The following is a 16,950-nucleotide window of genomic DNA, read 5'->3' on the forward strand; positions in this document are numbered from 1 at the left end:
TATTACAAAACATGAAACACTATTACAAATTAACAAATGTTCAAACTAATTTACATAATTTTTCTTCCAGGCCACCGTACATGTCTGATGGGCATTTAAAATAGTCAGTTTTTTATTTTAAAGTAACAATATCATCTATCTATATGAATTCATTAGGCAATTACAGTAAATTATCAAGATGAATTTTTAATCAACAATGAAGGAAAAAAAACATGAATACATAAACCTCTCTGTGTACTCACCAAGCAAACAATTTAAATGCTAATGTATGCATCGCCATGACAACAGTGTAAACAATCTGCCACTGAAGACCATGCGATTGGACGGGAAAGGTCAGGAGTACACAGTTGTTGAAAGACACACAACTAATGTAAATCTACAGGTGGTCATAAGAGGACGTTTACTCTAAGTTGAATATTCCAAAGTTTACAAAATGTCGCATACATTTGTAATTTGTGTGATCATCTCAAACAAAGCGGTTAAAAACCTGGTGCGTTTCATTCAAAATGCAAAATTGTGCCGTGATTGTAAGCGTAAGCGTGAGTCGAGGCTACAGTAACAGACCACTGTGGTGGGCACACAAAGGTCAGGCCTTGGCACATGAAACAGTGCAGGCTTGTGTGCGTCCTCTTTCACTGGCCTGACCGTGGCCTCCCACCATCACACACCGGGTGCCAAGTTTTACACTAAGTCGAGAAATCATTCAGGTCTTTGGAACACAGCAGTGGAATTATTGATGGGGACAGATTTAGTTTTTGGGAATGTTGAAGCACTGATGTGTCACAAGACGAGACACTTTATGTCCTCTTTTTCTTTCTTTCTTTTTTTTTTTCATTCCTCCACTCTCCCTTTTCCCCCTCGCTCCACCCGTGTCTCTGTTTTTGGACACATGCCCAGTGCAGCAGCTGTCCCCGTGCTGCTGTGCGGCTGGAGATGATTCTGGAGTCCAGTGTGGACCAGGTGCTGCTGCGGGATCTTTCTCAGACTTGCAGTCTCTCCGCGTGGTCAGCGGTCACCTCGGCTGTATATAACAAGGCGGAGAGATTTAAAGATGCACTTAGCAGGGGAAAACAGGCAGGAGAGTGAATGATCACAAGACTCCGCCCTGACACTCCTAACCACACCCCCTAAGTTATAAAAGCCAGCCCTCATGAACTCTGACCCCTCTTTTTCCCTCCAAACATTTTCCCAAACATGGACAATTGCTTGTGTGAGTTTTTGAGGACTTTTTTCATGTGTTTAATGTCTATTTTTTTGATGTTTATCATTTCAATCATGATTAAATGTTTTACATTTGATTTACTCCTGATTTTAACTGTGAAAAAATGAGAATTGAGTCAAGTAACTTGTGTCAAAACCTAATTTAATGCCACTACTTTTGTTTGTTTGTTGAAAGGCTGATGTTTTACTTCCTTTTTATTGTTTGTGCAGAGAAAAATCATCCATAATTGTCTGTTTGTACACTTTGGGACATAAAATCCTCTCTTCCAACTCCAAAAATTGATTTTATTGTGCTGGTTTTTTTTTTTACTCAAACTTGTAATGATACAATTCATAATTTGCTGCCTCTGAAATTGATCAGTTTCACGATTAAAGGTGCAAATGTTGTATTTTTCCCCCACTCTCTCTCTCTCTCTCCAAAAACACATCTGCAGGCCAACTGTCAACAGCCTAAAGAATTCTGCCGCCTCAGGAGACTAAAGACAGATGCTTATCCACACTCAGCATCAGGTCTCACTGTATTTGTCACAATCCCCAGTATCTTTAACTGTCACCGCCAGTTATTATTCTATATATATATATATATATATATATTAAAAGTAAAACGTGTGAGAAAACTGCAGTTTGTTGGTTTCAGAGAGTGAACACGGACGTTTGATTAGAATGAGTCTGATGTTTGCAGCGCACTGATTTACTGTTTTGGGCGCAGACTCTTTTTTTTTTTTTTCTTCTTCCTGACTGAAGGACATTTTTGTTGGGTTTCCCCCTTCAGTGATCTTGTTTAGAATCCTGTGGTAAACCGATGCTGCACACAGCAAACATTCTCTTCTCTTGGACACTTGGGTCGTCGACCATGGTCGTGTTTAGTCACAGTCACAACAGCTGGCTGCTCTTTGGGTCTTTGCGACGACTCCGAGAGGGAAGAGATATGACAGTGGCTCAGATATTTGTGAGCTCAAATCAGTGTTTATGACTTGTCTTTTCTGGAAAGTCGTAATTTGACTCAGTGTTTATCCGCTCAGTTCAGACAGTTGTGTAACATGGGTTTAATCGAGTCAGATAGACAGCAGAGGAGGCCTCTGAGCTGCAAAACCTCCTCAGAAAGGATGTAGAACTGCAAAACAACCACAAGTGCGAATGAAACGGCCACAATATGACGCAAAACAACTACGATGAGATGCAAAAAGTACTTTAAAGTTTGTCAAATGATACAAATGTGACAGAAATGGCCACGATACAGTCAGAGGCAGCAGCTGTATATAATGTTATAGCCGTCTGATATAGATTTGTAACATTTTCTAAACAGTTTTGTTGTACAAAGATGAGCTGAATAAAATGGAAGGCAAGACTGGAATCAACCACTAGAGGGAGACATTCTCCTTTTTTTAATATGAAGCCCCTTTCCAAGCAATTAACAAACTCAAAAACCTCTTACAGGACACGCAGCCCTCAGATTTAAAAAATAATAATTAATAACTAAGTATAAAAAGACGGAAAATACATTTTACCACGTAAAAAAAGAACTTATTTATCCATTTTCTGACCACCTTGTGTGAGGCAACAATGATAGCCACTGCAGCACCATGTATCCCAAACCTGTACCCTTGCATATAATATAATTTGATCATTCTGTTGTACTTATTAAGATGTACTTATTAAAAAGACTAAACATAATGAATACTAATACTTAAAGTGAGAAATATGGTTTAAATATGTCTGTGTGGACGTTCTCTTCTTCACGACAGTGACCGTTCACTGTCATATACTGTATAACACAGTGTTTTCCACCCTAACAATAAAAACCACCAGTGTTGAATATTGAACATGACCTGTCTCCTACAGTGCACTAGGGTTGTTTTGTCCTTTATTCACCTCAGATGATTTTCACAGTGTGTTGTTGTTTTTCAGTTAAATATTGCATGGCATGCCCGCTGCTGTGGGCACATTTGTATTTAGTCAATTATACATAAGGACTAAACAATTGGACCCGTACAATTAAATAAATATATGTGTATGGACAGCAACGTTAGACTGATGTTGAATGTTGGTTCTTAAAGATGTAAATGTAAATAATGCAGAGACTGAAAAAGTAACTTTAATGCTGCTCAGGTGATGTCACACTTTTACTAAAAGAGGCACCAGTTCAGTCGTCGCATGCTGCAAAATGCTCTGTGATGCTGAGGAGGAAACATTCCCACATATTTGGATGAACATTTCAGAGGGTTTTTTTATAGCCTCCCTTTTTCATGGAGAGTGAAGTTTTAATTACAAACAAAAGGAATTGAATCTGTGGGAGGCTTTTACATGTTTGAAACCATGGACTTCACAGCAGCTCTTTTCATCCTCATCCTCACGAGATATATGGTAAGTTGTTTGGGTTTTTGGGGACATTGTTTGAATATAATGTAGCACAGAAATGTTATTTAATAATATAGGACCAAATGCAGTGACGGAAAATGTGTCATTCAGATTTATCAACATAAGGGATCCGGAATTAATCTGCGAGTCGGAGGCAAATGGAGATTAAGCACTTGAGTCTTCGTATGTCTTCATCAGGTTTGCTCCACACATCCAGAATGTTCCATCGTCCGTCACCTGCAGAAGAAAGAGCACGAGTGTGAAGTAAAAATGACGACTGCAGCCGTGGCATCACTCAGTCCCAGCAGCAGGAACCAAACTGCAGGTCACTCTCTCTCGGGAGAAAAGAAAATCTTATAATATAAAGACATTTAACACAGACCTTTAACCCTCTCCCGTGTGGACACTTCCTTTGTGTTGCCAGGTTGTCTGATGGAGTGGGACGGAGTGAGTTGTTGGCCGCCTGCTTCTGCAGGAGAGATGGTCTCTGTGCACTGTCCTCTGCCACTGATGAAATCTCAAAATCCTCCAGGTAAACGCACAACGATATGACATTATTACTTAAAACTACCTGCAGACATGGAAAATGAGTTCCTGTAATGTGTGAAAAAGTATAAGCATATGTTATAATGTTGTGTTAAGCAGTACATTTGTGTCAGTGACCGTCAATTTTGAGACTTCTTGCAGTTCAATGTAGGGACTTGAATTCATTTAATTCATTTAAGAGAAACATGCAGAAGCTAAATGAACACTATAAATTGTTATTATTATCCATCCATTAGCCACGACAAGATTTCTGTTAATCTTAAACTCAGATTACCTGAGGGTCACTGATCATATAATCTCGTCAGGAGGGGTCAGTCAAGTGGGAAAAATATACTTTTTTGGGGAAAACAAAACAATGATCTCATCACAGTGAATCACTATGATCTCACAGTAGTGATAATTGTGACAAATTTCACAGAATTTCAAAATAAAAGTGTTGATTTTTAAATGCAACAGTGTGTAGTTCACAATAAAACATGTATTCATAATGGAGCAATAAATCTTTGAATGAAAACTACTTTATTATAACTTGACATTGAGTGGCAGGCTGCATGAAGTTGATTGGAGGGCAACATATTATGGCCTATAATATGAAATTATAATAGAAATTCCTTTCAATGTCTTTAGGGCATGAAGTCACTTTCATTTGTGGATCTGTTATATATTATAGTGTATAATAAAGTTCACAGCTGAGGTGCTGATGTAAACATGTGCATGTAAAAAAAACAATTTAGGAGATGCTGTAGTTTGTAAACAGTGCCCTCATACTAAATAAAGTCTTCTTTCCAGTTCTCATCATGAGGAAGTGTACTGTGCGAGGATGGAGTAAACCCAGTTTGTCCTATTACAAAGCCTGTTACCATGACGTCGCTGAGGGAGATGAAGACATAAGCAAAGAGGTACAGTAAAACAAAAGTGTTATTTTTCCTTTACATACATTAGTCTGCATGCAGAATCTTTCCTGCCAGCTGCAATTTTAAGACTTGTTTCTTGGTGCCCGCATGCACAGGTAATAAATATTTCATGTTTTTGCTCCAGAAAAATTACTTTGACACTGTGAAGTTGCTCTACAGCGTTGGTTATGGCGTTTCTCTGGCTGCTCTCGCTGTCGCCGTGCTCATTTTCTGCTGCCTCAGGTTGGAAATTCAAAAGTCAGAATGAGATTTAAAAGATTTTTTTTTTTTAAAGTCACACCACGTTCTCAGAGTCCCCCTCTGTGTGTCACAGGAAACTGCTCTGTACGCGAAACTGCATCCACCTCAACCTGTTTGTGAGCTTCATGCTGCGGAGTCTGGCTGTGTTCATCAAAGACGCCGTGCTGTTTGCAGACAAGAGCACGGACCACTGCACTGTGTCCACAGTGAGCAAAAACAGCTCACTTCTTCTCCTCCTAATCTGCCTTTAAACTATTTATTTTATCTTAGAAAACAACATGCAAACATATTTAGTTTAATATCAGATGAGACAAAGAGAAGCCGCAAATTCTGCCATTTGAGGAGTTGCAGTGAGACGAATGTAGCCTGTGGGACACATAAAGTATTTATTTTTTATTGGTCCACACTCATTACTTCCACTTACTTACTCTGTTTTGCACAGAGCACCTGAACTTTATCAGGTTTCCTCATCTGCACTGAAGTTTTTTTGTATTTTCTGTAGAGCAAGGGTCTCAAACTCAGATTATCTGGGGGTCACTAAGCGTCTAATCTGGTCGAGGGGCTGGAAAAGTGCAGAAAAATTACTTTTTTGGGGGGATAAAAACAAGTGTTTAGTTGATGAGCTTAAAATGATATCAGGATATTCCATCATGATATCACAATAATAATGACAACTGTGACAATATTTCACAGAATTTCAAAATAAAAGTGAAAATTCTTCAATGGAACAGTACATAGTTCACTATAATACATGTACTCATAATGCAAAATCAATCTATGAATAAAAAAAACGGCGGGCCACAAGAAGTTGAGTGAAGGGCAAAATATGGCCTGCGGGCCGTAACTTTGACACCTCTGTTTTAGGGAGACCGGCAAAGAAAGGATTTAATTCCATTGTCTTTTTAGTTTTTTAGTTTTCTTCTGTTTTTGCTCTCCATGTAATAGATTAACATCTTGTAATCCCCTCAAAAACGTTATAATTAATTTTCTACAACCAATAATGAAGGGAAGTCTGCATCTGATGAATGAAACATTGTTAAAAATACACCTTGTTGTATCGTTTCAGTTTAGGATCAAGTTAAAATAATACCATAAATAAACCCTGTGATTTCCTGTGTGGTGTTGTTGTTGTTGTTGTTGCAGCTGCAGTGTAAAGCAGCCGTGACCTTCTTCCACTTCTGTGTCCTGTCTAATTTCTCCTGGCTGCTGGTGGAGGGTTTGTACCTGCAGAGTTTGCTGCTCTTCACTTTCACACAGACCACGACGCTCTTCTGGATCTACGCCAGTGTCGGCTGGGGTGCGTGCTCCGCGTTTACTCGACTTTATTAGTCTCTCTTTCTTTCTGATTTCCATCTTACTGAGCGAGTGTGGTTCTGTAGGTGTCCCAACAGTCACCACTTTAGCCTGGACCTTTCTGAAGAAGCAGCTCGATGATGAGGGGTGAGTAACAGATTTACAGCAGAAATGTAAAGTGTGTGTGTGTGTATCTGTTTACACAGTCACATTATGGGGATTTGTCCAAAAATCATGTCCCCATAATGTAAATGACCACATTTTGAGATGAGTGTTTGAAAGTTAGATTTGGGGCTAGGATTAGGTCAGAGGTCAGAGTAAGTCTCCAGGAAATGAATGCAAGTCAATGCAATGTCCTCTGAAGTCATGGAAACCTGTGTGTGTGCAGGTGTTGGGACAACCTGGACAGCAGCTTTTGGTGGATAATAAAGATTCCTATCCTGCTTTCTATATTTGTAAGAAACTACTCTCTTTGTTTCACTTTTATTTACTACAATCTGATGTCGAAACAGACAGAAATGTCCACCTCATCTGCTATTTTAACTCTTTAAAATGCCACTTTGATTACTTTGTCACTTTGTTATTGTCCATATAATAAATGTTAAGTTGCTGCAGGATTTTATTTATTTTTTTAAATCAATCTTGGATATGTCAAAGATTAGCCATAATATTGACTTTGATGCATTATTAGTTTCTGCGTAGCATCAGATTTAAAAAATGACTCTAAATAAAGAACAGATCAATATTTTTGTTCTGCTTTTTGAGGTAAAGCCTTTAATCGACTTCAATCCTGATCAAAACTTTTAATTTATTTATTTGACCTGCAGATGAAATGTTTGAGAACCAGTTGTTCTCATTTACAAACATGGACTATCAAAGACTGAATAATTATCAGGACTTTAACCCTTTAATTGCCACTTTGAGTATATATAATACATATATTTAATATTTTTTAAATGTATTATTTTCCATATAACAAAGTTCAAAATGAGATTTAAAGAAGCCACAAGCGGCTGTTGATCTTCATCGGAGTTGAAACTAACGACACAATGACATGAAACAACCAATCACAGACAAACCTGAGTGTAATTATACAATAATACACATGAATGTGGTATTTTCTCACTGTGTGTTGTTAATGATCCGCAGATAAACTTCTTAATCTTCCTGAACATCAGCAGGATCATCATTCAGAAAACCAAAGCTACACATGTGAACCAAAGTGAGACACAGCTGTTCAGGTGACACACTCTCACACACTCTCACATCTGCTCTGTTTTGATTTTTTTCCTCCTGTCTTGTCTTTGACCTTTCCTCTCCTGTCATCTTCTGCCCTCTGCAGGCGTCTCCTTCACTCCACTCTCCTCCTCATCCCTCTGTTTGGGGTTCATTATGTGGTGTTCGCTCTGTTCCCGGAGCACGTTGGCGTGGAACCTCGACTCTACCTGGAGTTAGTTTTCGGCTCCTTCCAGGTGACGCGCTAATGTAGACGTAAATATGAACATACAGTGGAAAATGACATAAGAACAACAGTCAGAAAAGTTACCGGCAGCAGAATCCACAGTCATGGTCATGTCACCTTTGTGTCTTTCAGTAAAAAACATTTCAGCTAAAATGCCAAACACTTGTTACACCCTAACCCAACAATTGATTCAAGACGACCAAGACATGTCATAATAATAATAATAATAATAATAATAATAATAATAATAATAATAATAATAATAATAATAATAATAATAATCATAAAGATAATTAAAGCTCTTGATTACAGCACTTGTCTAACTTGTTTTTTAATTTAATGCTGTAACAGGGATTTATTGTCAGTGTGATGTACTGCTTTCTCAATGGAGAGGTAAGTCATGTTCAAACAATACTTATTTATTCATTCACTTGGTATTTTTTTTTTTAAAGAAATCCTTACTGTCTTTTAGGTCCAACATGAAATCCAGAGGTTGATGAAAAGCTGCCGCCCTGAGACGAACACTAATGTCATCAATCTGCCGACTCAAGAAGACATCCCTTAAATGAAAAAATAAACAAACTCTCCTCCTTTCACGTAGTTCTCTGGTACTTATTCTTCTGTAGTTGTGTTTTTTTACGTCATTTCAGTTATCATGTTGTAAATGGTGTGTTATGTAATTATTTGTAATATTTGTGGTTTAGCCCGTCATGTTTTTAACTCTTACAAATAAGAGTTAATATTTAAAGTTTTAAACCATTGTCCTCTGTTCTTTTCACCTTTGAATCCACTACATTTTTGCATTGAATATTTCCTATTTTATTGTTGAACTTAAGAGGAATAAATGTCGATGTATACTAGAGTGAAAAAAAATCTGATTTGATTTAAGGTTTGGGGAAACAACGATCAACATTTTCAAAAATCTTATGGACCAAATGTATTAATAATTGTTAGTTTCAGCCCTGACTGAAACTATATAACTGTAATCTTCAAACCTTTGATTTCACCCACTCTTTACAGAATACCTGCTTCCACATAAAGTAATTCAAGTCTTCATGATCTCTTTAATGCTGTCACTGAGTAGAGCAAACGTCTCATTGGCTGACAGTCGTGTGTGTGTGTGTGTGTGTGTGTGTGTACTCAGAGCCACAGACGCTGCACTCTCAGGGCTCCGGGGCCCCAGATACAAAGAGGGGTATGAATGAATGAACATGTGAAGGGAGGGAAGTGTTACAGGGACATCCAGCCTGGGAGGGGTTGAGAATCCCTCCCTCCCTCCCTCCCTCTTCTCGCCCCTGAATGGCGCCCTCCTCCCTGTGTGATTGTGTGTGTGTGTGTGTGTGTGTGTGTGAGCATGAGCATGTTGTCTTTGCCTAATGTTGTGCAGAGTTATTCAGCCGCTCTTGCCTTGGCACTGTGAGATTAGTCTGCAGCCGCCACTAGTTTGCCCTTGTTTTGACAAGAAATCCATCCTGTGCAAGAGCTAGAGTCTCTGCATCGACCATCTCTGCCCCGTGTTCCACCGAGTCAGGCAGCTTTTAAAAGAGAGGGGGACAAAATGAATGGAAGTGTGGACGAGAACTACGAGGAGCAGGCTCTTCATGAAGGCTCCTTCATGTTTACTTCAGAGTCTGTGGGAGAGGGACATCCTGGTGAGTATAGGACTCGAGCTGCACATGTTAGATTTGTTAGGACGAGCAGTCTTCACGTGTTGCCACACTTTTTTTTTTTCCCGTTCCAGTGAACAATGACTCTGAGGAATGTGCAGAATTCTGAGCAGCACATTGTAAAAACTGGTCCACGTACACCATTGATTAAGAGTTAGAACGTGGATTCTGGGTTATGTGGATAAGACAGGGGGAGTTTTGCAAAGTTGCAGTGTTTGTGTCCTACATTCACTCTCTTTTTGTTTTAGTGCCATTTGCAAGCTGTAGAAAGTGACCTTTTACAGCTTTTTACTATAAAAACCGTGCAGAGTGTGAGTCATAACAGCTGTGAAGCAATGTACTGCAGATTCAGCTGATTAGTCCGTATAGGAAGTTACTTGAGATGATATAACATAAATTTACGTGTTGAAGGCAAAGGATAAATATTGATATTTAAAGTGCACAAAGCAGTAACAACAAGGTAAGTCAGGGCATCAGAAAAGTCATTAAACCATGATCTAAATTATACACCAGCTAAGATAAAAGATCCTCTTCATGTTTTTTTACTTGGAAACATAAAATGTTGTTATTTTCAGCAGCAAAGAGTGTTAAAGTAAACAAATCTCAATTTTATATTTCCTTTCTTTAAAAATCCCTTGATATAATAATGTATTATTTGTTTTTGGGAACTCCAGCATGGCACTGCTTGGACGAGCACATGGGCATAAGTTAGGCACAGAGCACTGAGCCACTATGACTATTCATAGGTCAGTAACTCCTCCGTCATCAGTGCTCCAATGTGCGGCAGTGAAATGTGATATATTCACATGTGGAATCTGACCTGTGCCGAAGAAGGTCACGCCATGAGGGGGAGTCACTCTGATATCATGAGCTCAAACACTTGTGGAGATGACATTCATTTAAATGCTGTTTGTTTTTGTTTTTTTTTAATTGTTTTCCAGATAAGATTTGTGATCAGATCAGTGATGCAGTGCTGGATGCTCACCTGAGACAAGACCCCGATGCCAAAGTGGCCTGTGGTGAGTAAATGATGATGGGAAACACTTACGTATGGTAATAATAGGGAAGTAATATTACGCAAACCTTATTTCTACAGTAATAGCTTATATATAATGATGATGGAACATGAGTGTGGGAGGATGAATTTCATCTTTATAATATGGTAATTATGCGTATCGCAGAGCCATATTACTTCAGAAATAACTTCAAAATGACCTCTTTAATTACCAAGTTGGAAATTGCATTATAAGAAAAATGCTGTTACCCGAAATATTTCACCAATTATCACAATACTATATAATATTACAATGTTATTACTGTATTCTAATGTAACGTGTGACCCAATAATGTTGTTTTATTCAATAGGTTTTGAAAAAACTAAAACTGTCACTCGTGTGTATGTATGTGTGTGTGTGATAATGTGTGTGTGTGTTCAAACAGAGACGGTGTGTAAGACGGGCATGGTGCTGCTCTGCGGTGAGATCACATCCACGGCTAACGTGGACTACCAGAAGGTGGTGAGAGACACCATCAGATACATCGGCTATGACAACTCAAGCAAAGGTGACATCTACACACACACACACGTCGTCTATATTCTTAAATTATTCTATAGCTGACGTCCAAGTGTGTGAACTTTTCCTTGATTGTGACTCTGTCCTTTCCCTCTCGCTCTTTCCACATCTCTCTGTGCAGGTTTTGATTATAAGACCTGTAATGTGCTGGTGGCCCTGGAGCAGCAGTCTCCTGATATTGCACAGGGAGTTCACGTGGACCGTCTGGAGAGTGACATTGGAGCTGGAGACCAGGTCGTTTAGATAAAAAAATGACTTTATCATTAAATGTGGGAGAAAGTGTGGTTAAAACTCCCCACATTTGTTAAGATTACACAAAGTCGGTATTCACTGTGATTAAGAAAGCATGAAGCTCTGATTCTACCCACTCTGTGTGCACAGGGTCTGATGTTTGGATACGCCACAGATGAGACAGAGGAGTGCATGCCTCTCACCATAGTCCTCGCTCACAAACTCAACGCTAAGATCGCCGAGCTGAGACGAAACGGGACAGTGCCCTGGCTCCGGCCAGACTCCAAGACACAGGTGAGTGTGGGGGGGGGGGGGGTGAAGAAAAACAAACATGCAGCCCTTCCATCATCTTCTACCTGTCTGCTGAGGATGGTTGTAATATTGAACGAGAGTCCAACTGTGTCACTTGGGTCCAATTATGGGCAAAGAGCAATTTGGAAGTATCTACCTGTCTCTCTAATGAGTTCTATCCTATGACACATCATCAAGGTTATTATAGTGAAGGAAAACAAACGAAATAGAACTGTGTTTATAAAATGAACCAAAATTAGAGTGAATGTGAGTGGTTTTCGTCTTTATACATTTATTTCATACATAATCCTTTTGGGTTCGTATGAAGTGTGTTTATTTTTTCTCTGCTGGCAATTTTGTTGTATTTTCGTTCATAATAAATTGTTTTCAATTTGGTTTTGTTTACAATGTGGCACATGAGGCTATGCAAGTTTAAAATAACACGTGTTATAGTGCTAACTGGGTTGAGTTGGTTCATCTAAGTGAATCAAACCTCCAGTCTAGTCTTTTTCCTCCGGTTGAGCTCCCTGAGACTCCTGACTCACAAGAAATGTGATTTGTTATTTAATATTATTTATGTGATGTTTATGTGTGTCTTTAGTTTGTTGCTTATTTGATTTTTTTTTTACCTGGCACACTAACTGCAATCAACCTCACCAGTATTAAGCACATTTTACACTTCAGTCTAATTTCTTGTAAACCAGGAGTGTCCAAACTTTTCTTAAACACGGGCCAGATTTGATAATGTGAAGATTCCCGGGCATCAATGGTCCCTTCAGACCTTTTTTTTTTTAAAAAAAACAGTAAACAGTTATATACAAATAATGATCATTTATAAATGGCAATGTAACCAAATCTAAGCCCCAAAGGAGTGATCAAAATAAATAAGTCTGCCTTTCTTTCACATGTGGAGTCAGATAACATAATAACATCATCACAGGATGAATGCATGAAAATGACGGTTGTTCATTTGTTCTTATACATTTTTAAAATGGCATCTTTTGTTGGGTTTTTATGCCACAATACTTATTATGACCTTTTTGCATCTTGCACACGGCAAACACTCCAAATGACAGGAAAACTAACACTAAAAATAATAAAAAGTAAACTAAAACGTAAAGCATTTACAAACAATTACAAAAACAAGCAAAAACAAATCCAGAACTATTATAACCTCGCTCCTCATGAGCACAAGCACAGCAAACAGAATCTGGTTCAGACTGGTATGAATCATCTGAGCTGGGAGATGCCTTTCGGAGAACTCCACAGACGTATCATGATTTCACTGTACATGTGTACTGCACACGTGGCAAGACCCGAGTACACTTGAAATGTTAGGAGGAAGGCTGTAGCTTTTCAAAAATGATCCGAAGGGTTCAAAAATAAATTGTACAGATAAGTTAATGACTTGACTGGACTGGAGGAATATTGTGGCTATTATAATTACCTGAATTCACTACTGTAGGAGTTTTCTAGAACAATCTTTGTAGTCCTTAGTGTCTGAAATCATATCAGCGATTTATTTTCTTCCAATATCCGCTTATTTTCCCATTTCCGTTAAACATAGCATCTTTCATATTTCCAATAAACAAATTAAAAAACGAAAGTTAAACCCAGAGCACATGTAAAAAACCTCTCAATCATCAAACCCTGAGTAGAGCGACAGGTGACCTCAAATAACCCTGCATGACCCTGGGCCGGTGTCAGCCTCAGGCAAAATATAAGAAATTAAATACAACCCCCTAGTGGTTGTGGGGGGGACTCATAAATAAAAGTGAGCTCCTACTATCTTGGAAAATTGGAAAAAAATATCTGCCTAAACCTAACCATCATAAACCATTTTAGCCATTATCCAATGTACTATCTTAGTAAGTAATAACTTTTATCTTCTCTTCATCTCCATCAAGGTGACTGTTCACTACGTGCAGGAAAACGGCGCCGTGATCCCCAAGAGGGTCCACACGGTGGTGATCTCGGCGCAGCACGATGACAACGTGAGCCTGGAGGAGCAGAAGAAGGTCCTGAAAGAGAAGGTCATCAAAGCTGTGATCCCAGCGCGGTACCTGGACGAGGACACCGTCTATCACCTGCAGCCCAGTGGGCGCTTTGTGATCGGCGGACCTCAAGTAAACATTTCATTTAAATGTTGAATGTTTAAAAGTGTTCTTTGTTGAACTAGAAAGTCCACTATGAGATCGAAATCTCTTCTAATCTGATGGTTCACCATTTACATGCATATCATACATTACAGTATGTACAGGGGGAGAACAGAACAGAACAGCTGCAGGTTTGTTTTTAACACATAAGGCTTTTACTTGGATTTAAGCATGTAAATTACATGCTTAAGCTTTAACGTGCTATGTTAAATATTCCATTAATGCAGGGCTCTCAAACTCAAATGAGCTGGGGGGCCACTGAGTGTCTACTCTGGTCGTTACAGGGTCAGTCAGGTGAAAAAAAGTTCAACTTTTTGAGAAAAATACTAATATTTACGATGACATTTTGCAGATTTTCAACGTGTTGCTATGGAGCGATGAATATTTCACAACATAAACTATTAATAACAAAAAAAAGCATACAGAAATAACTTGATATTATGTATTGATTTGGGTCACCGCATGAAAGTTTGAGACCTCTGCATTAAGTAAGAAAAGATCTGTTCCCCCAGTTCAACCCTTGGAACTTGATAAGGGAGTCACCTGATCAAGAGAAATTGGAGACTGTTAGATGTCTGTGTCAGGAGAGTGCGCACACACACACACACACACACACACACACACACTGAGTTGCAGTGACCAGTTCAACACGCACTGCTCTCACTCATTTTAGGGCACACTGCAAAGACTGGAGCCAATGAGCTGTGGTCGTGGTTGTTACGTCATGTAAAATAATCTGCTATGATAATATGTGATCATATCAGGCCTCGGTGATATAATAAAGGCTCTGCGTTTGGCCCGCTGCAGGGTGATGCTGGAGTGACGGGCAGGAAGATCGTCGTTGACACGTATGGGGGCTGGGGGGCCCATGGCGGCGGGGCCTTCTCCGGGAAGGACTACACCAAGGTTGATCGCTCGGCCGCTTATGCTGCCCGTTGGGTGGCAAAGTCCCTGGTAAAGGCCAATCTGTGCAGGAGGGTTCTGGTGCAGGTGAGATCTTTCATATGTTTTTTTTCTCTCTCTTTTTCTTTTTCCAGTGATGAAATTGTATCTGCTGGAGCTTTTCTGCCAAGATAAAATGAAAAAATATTCCATTCTTTGAACTTTTTCACACATTTTTTATAAGCATGACTTAAATTTGTGTGTCTCTGATGTGGTAACATAACTACTGTGTTGGCTAAATATCATATCCTTTGCTGTAAATGGTGAAACTGGTGTTGGGCCCTCTTTCTTCGTCTTGATGTGTTATAAGTTATTTATTTATTTAGAAAAAAATGTCTTATAAAGATATTAGTGTGTCTTTCCATACTCCCTCTTTTTCCTGTGTATCTTGAATTGAATGTCCCCATGTAAATATATATTCTAGATATTTGCATTTATCTGTACAGAGAAGCGATATTTTAAAGGTGATTTAACTGAACTGTAACAAATCTCAAGATTCAAGATTCTTTAGCATCATGCAAATGCCGCATCATTATACCAGTAGGACATAAGGACGTACGATTCATTGTGTCCCTTGTGTCTTTAACTCTCAGGTGTCATACGCCATTGGAGTCGCTCATCCTCTGTCCATCTCCCTGTTCACCTTCGGCTCCTCGCAGAAGAGCGAGAAGGAGCTGCTGCAGATTGTCAATAAAAACTTTGACCTCAGACCCGGCGTCATCGTCAGGTCGATACTGCAGCCTTTAATCTGTTGTTTGAAGAAGTTGTGTCGTGGGTCAAACTGTGACTTTACGTCACGGAGTTAACACTGTAACCCAACATGAACATTCAAACTGTCTCAGTGCAGGAGGTTAAACTGTTGGACAGACGCTTATTTGCTGTTTAGACTTGTTATATACTGTCAAGCAAGCAAAAGTTTAACTGCATTTCAAGATAAGTCATTTTAAGTCGAGCTGAATATTGTTTTTTAACTAGATTCTGCTTAATTAATATAACCACAAGGCTGCCAGTTGCCTTAACATCCCACAGAATCATTTAACATGTAAGCATTTAATTGAACAAGAACAGTTCTACATGTTTAATGTTGTGTTCTCCGTTTCTGTCAGTCGTCTGTGGATTATTTAGACGGCTTCAGGTTTTTTGATGATGATTTACTTCAAAACTCAACAGACATACAGTACGTTAATGAATGAATGTTGACTACTTGGACAAAATTAACAATTTTGTCAAGACAAGTGGATAAACTGTAAGTTTAACACTTAAAAACATAATAATTGGTGTTGAAGATGGGTATAATGTGTTTTACAGTGTTATGTCACTGTGTAAAAGTTTGAGTTTAATGCTTGTCTGTTTGCTTTTTAGGGACCTGAACATGAAGAGACCAATCTACCAGAAGACGGCGTGCTACGGACACTTTGGCAGGAAGGAGTTTCCCTGGGAGATCCCAAAGAACCTCAACTTCTAGTCAATGTACCTGTGTGTGTGTTTGGACCCACAGGAGAAAGGCAGCTGCCTGTGTAGAGGGATGATGGTGAGAGTTGCCGTCAGTTATGACTCCATAGTCCCTCAACAGGAAATATGCAGAGTACAATAACATTGCCTGCAGTTTATTTGACCCATAAATCAGTTTAAAAAAGTTCATGTCTGTGACCTTCTGTCCTGATATGAACGAGTGACACAATATTTTAGGGAAAACAGCCATAATCACAGGTGTGACGAGCAACATCTGAGGCACTTTTAGAACATTCATTCTCTCATGACAGTTTGTGTACATTATAGCAAATTTCAGAACCACAACAATGCCTTAGGATTGGTGTAATAATCTAGACCTTTGTTACTGCATTATCATTAAATAAGCAGATAAAGAAGTGACTCATGAGTTGTAAACAAAACCTAAAAAGGCCTGGTATTTGTTATTAAAAGAGATTATAACAAAGTCCCATGTTTTACCAAAGAAGGCGACAAATCAAATATTGGATTTTGTGTCATTCAAACTCTCAACTCTCCTTTCTCACTAGTTCTGTCAAACTATGTACGTATATGTATAAAATCTTT

At 38.9% G+C, this 16,950-nt stretch overlaps 2 protein-coding genes across 2 annotated transcripts; both read left to right on the forward strand.

The window, feature by feature from the left end:
• The first annotated feature begins 3,537 nt into the window (after nt 1–3,537).
• On the forward strand, nt 3,538–8,599 carry ghrhr2 (growth hormone releasing hormone receptor 2). The gene is made up of 13 exons (XM_058621628.1): nt 3,538–3,585; nt 3,778–3,904; nt 4,004–4,111; nt 4,915–5,024; nt 5,164–5,261; nt 5,353–5,485; nt 6,423–6,576; nt 6,659–6,719; nt 6,961–7,027; nt 7,722–7,813; nt 7,915–8,044; nt 8,386–8,427; nt 8,507–8,599. Exons 1-13 carry the CDS (start codon nt 3,538–3,540, stop codon nt 8,597–8,599), a joined length of 1,263 nt encoding a protein of 420 aa, XP_058477611.1.
• Nucleotides 8,600–9,373: 774 nt separating this feature from the next.
• Nucleotides 9,374–16,360, forward strand: LOC131448714 (S-adenosylmethionine synthase-like). The gene is made up of 9 exons (XM_058621395.1): nt 9,374–9,686; nt 10,643–10,720; nt 11,142–11,264; nt 11,397–11,509; nt 11,657–11,800; nt 13,705–13,923; nt 14,761–14,943; nt 15,489–15,622; nt 16,258–16,360. The coding sequence occupies exons 1-9, from the start codon at nt 9,593–9,595 to the stop codon at nt 16,358–16,360; spliced, it is 1,191 nt and encodes a 396-aa protein (XP_058477378.1). The 5' UTR covers nt 9,374–9,592.
• Nucleotides 16,361–16,950: the final 590 nt, after the last annotated feature.

This window comes from Solea solea, chromosome 21 (assembly GCF_958295425.1).
Source record: "Solea solea chromosome 21, fSolSol10.1, whole genome shotgun sequence".
Classification (NCBI taxonomy): domain Eukaryota; kingdom Metazoa; phylum Chordata; class Actinopteri; order Pleuronectiformes; family Soleidae; genus Solea; species Solea solea.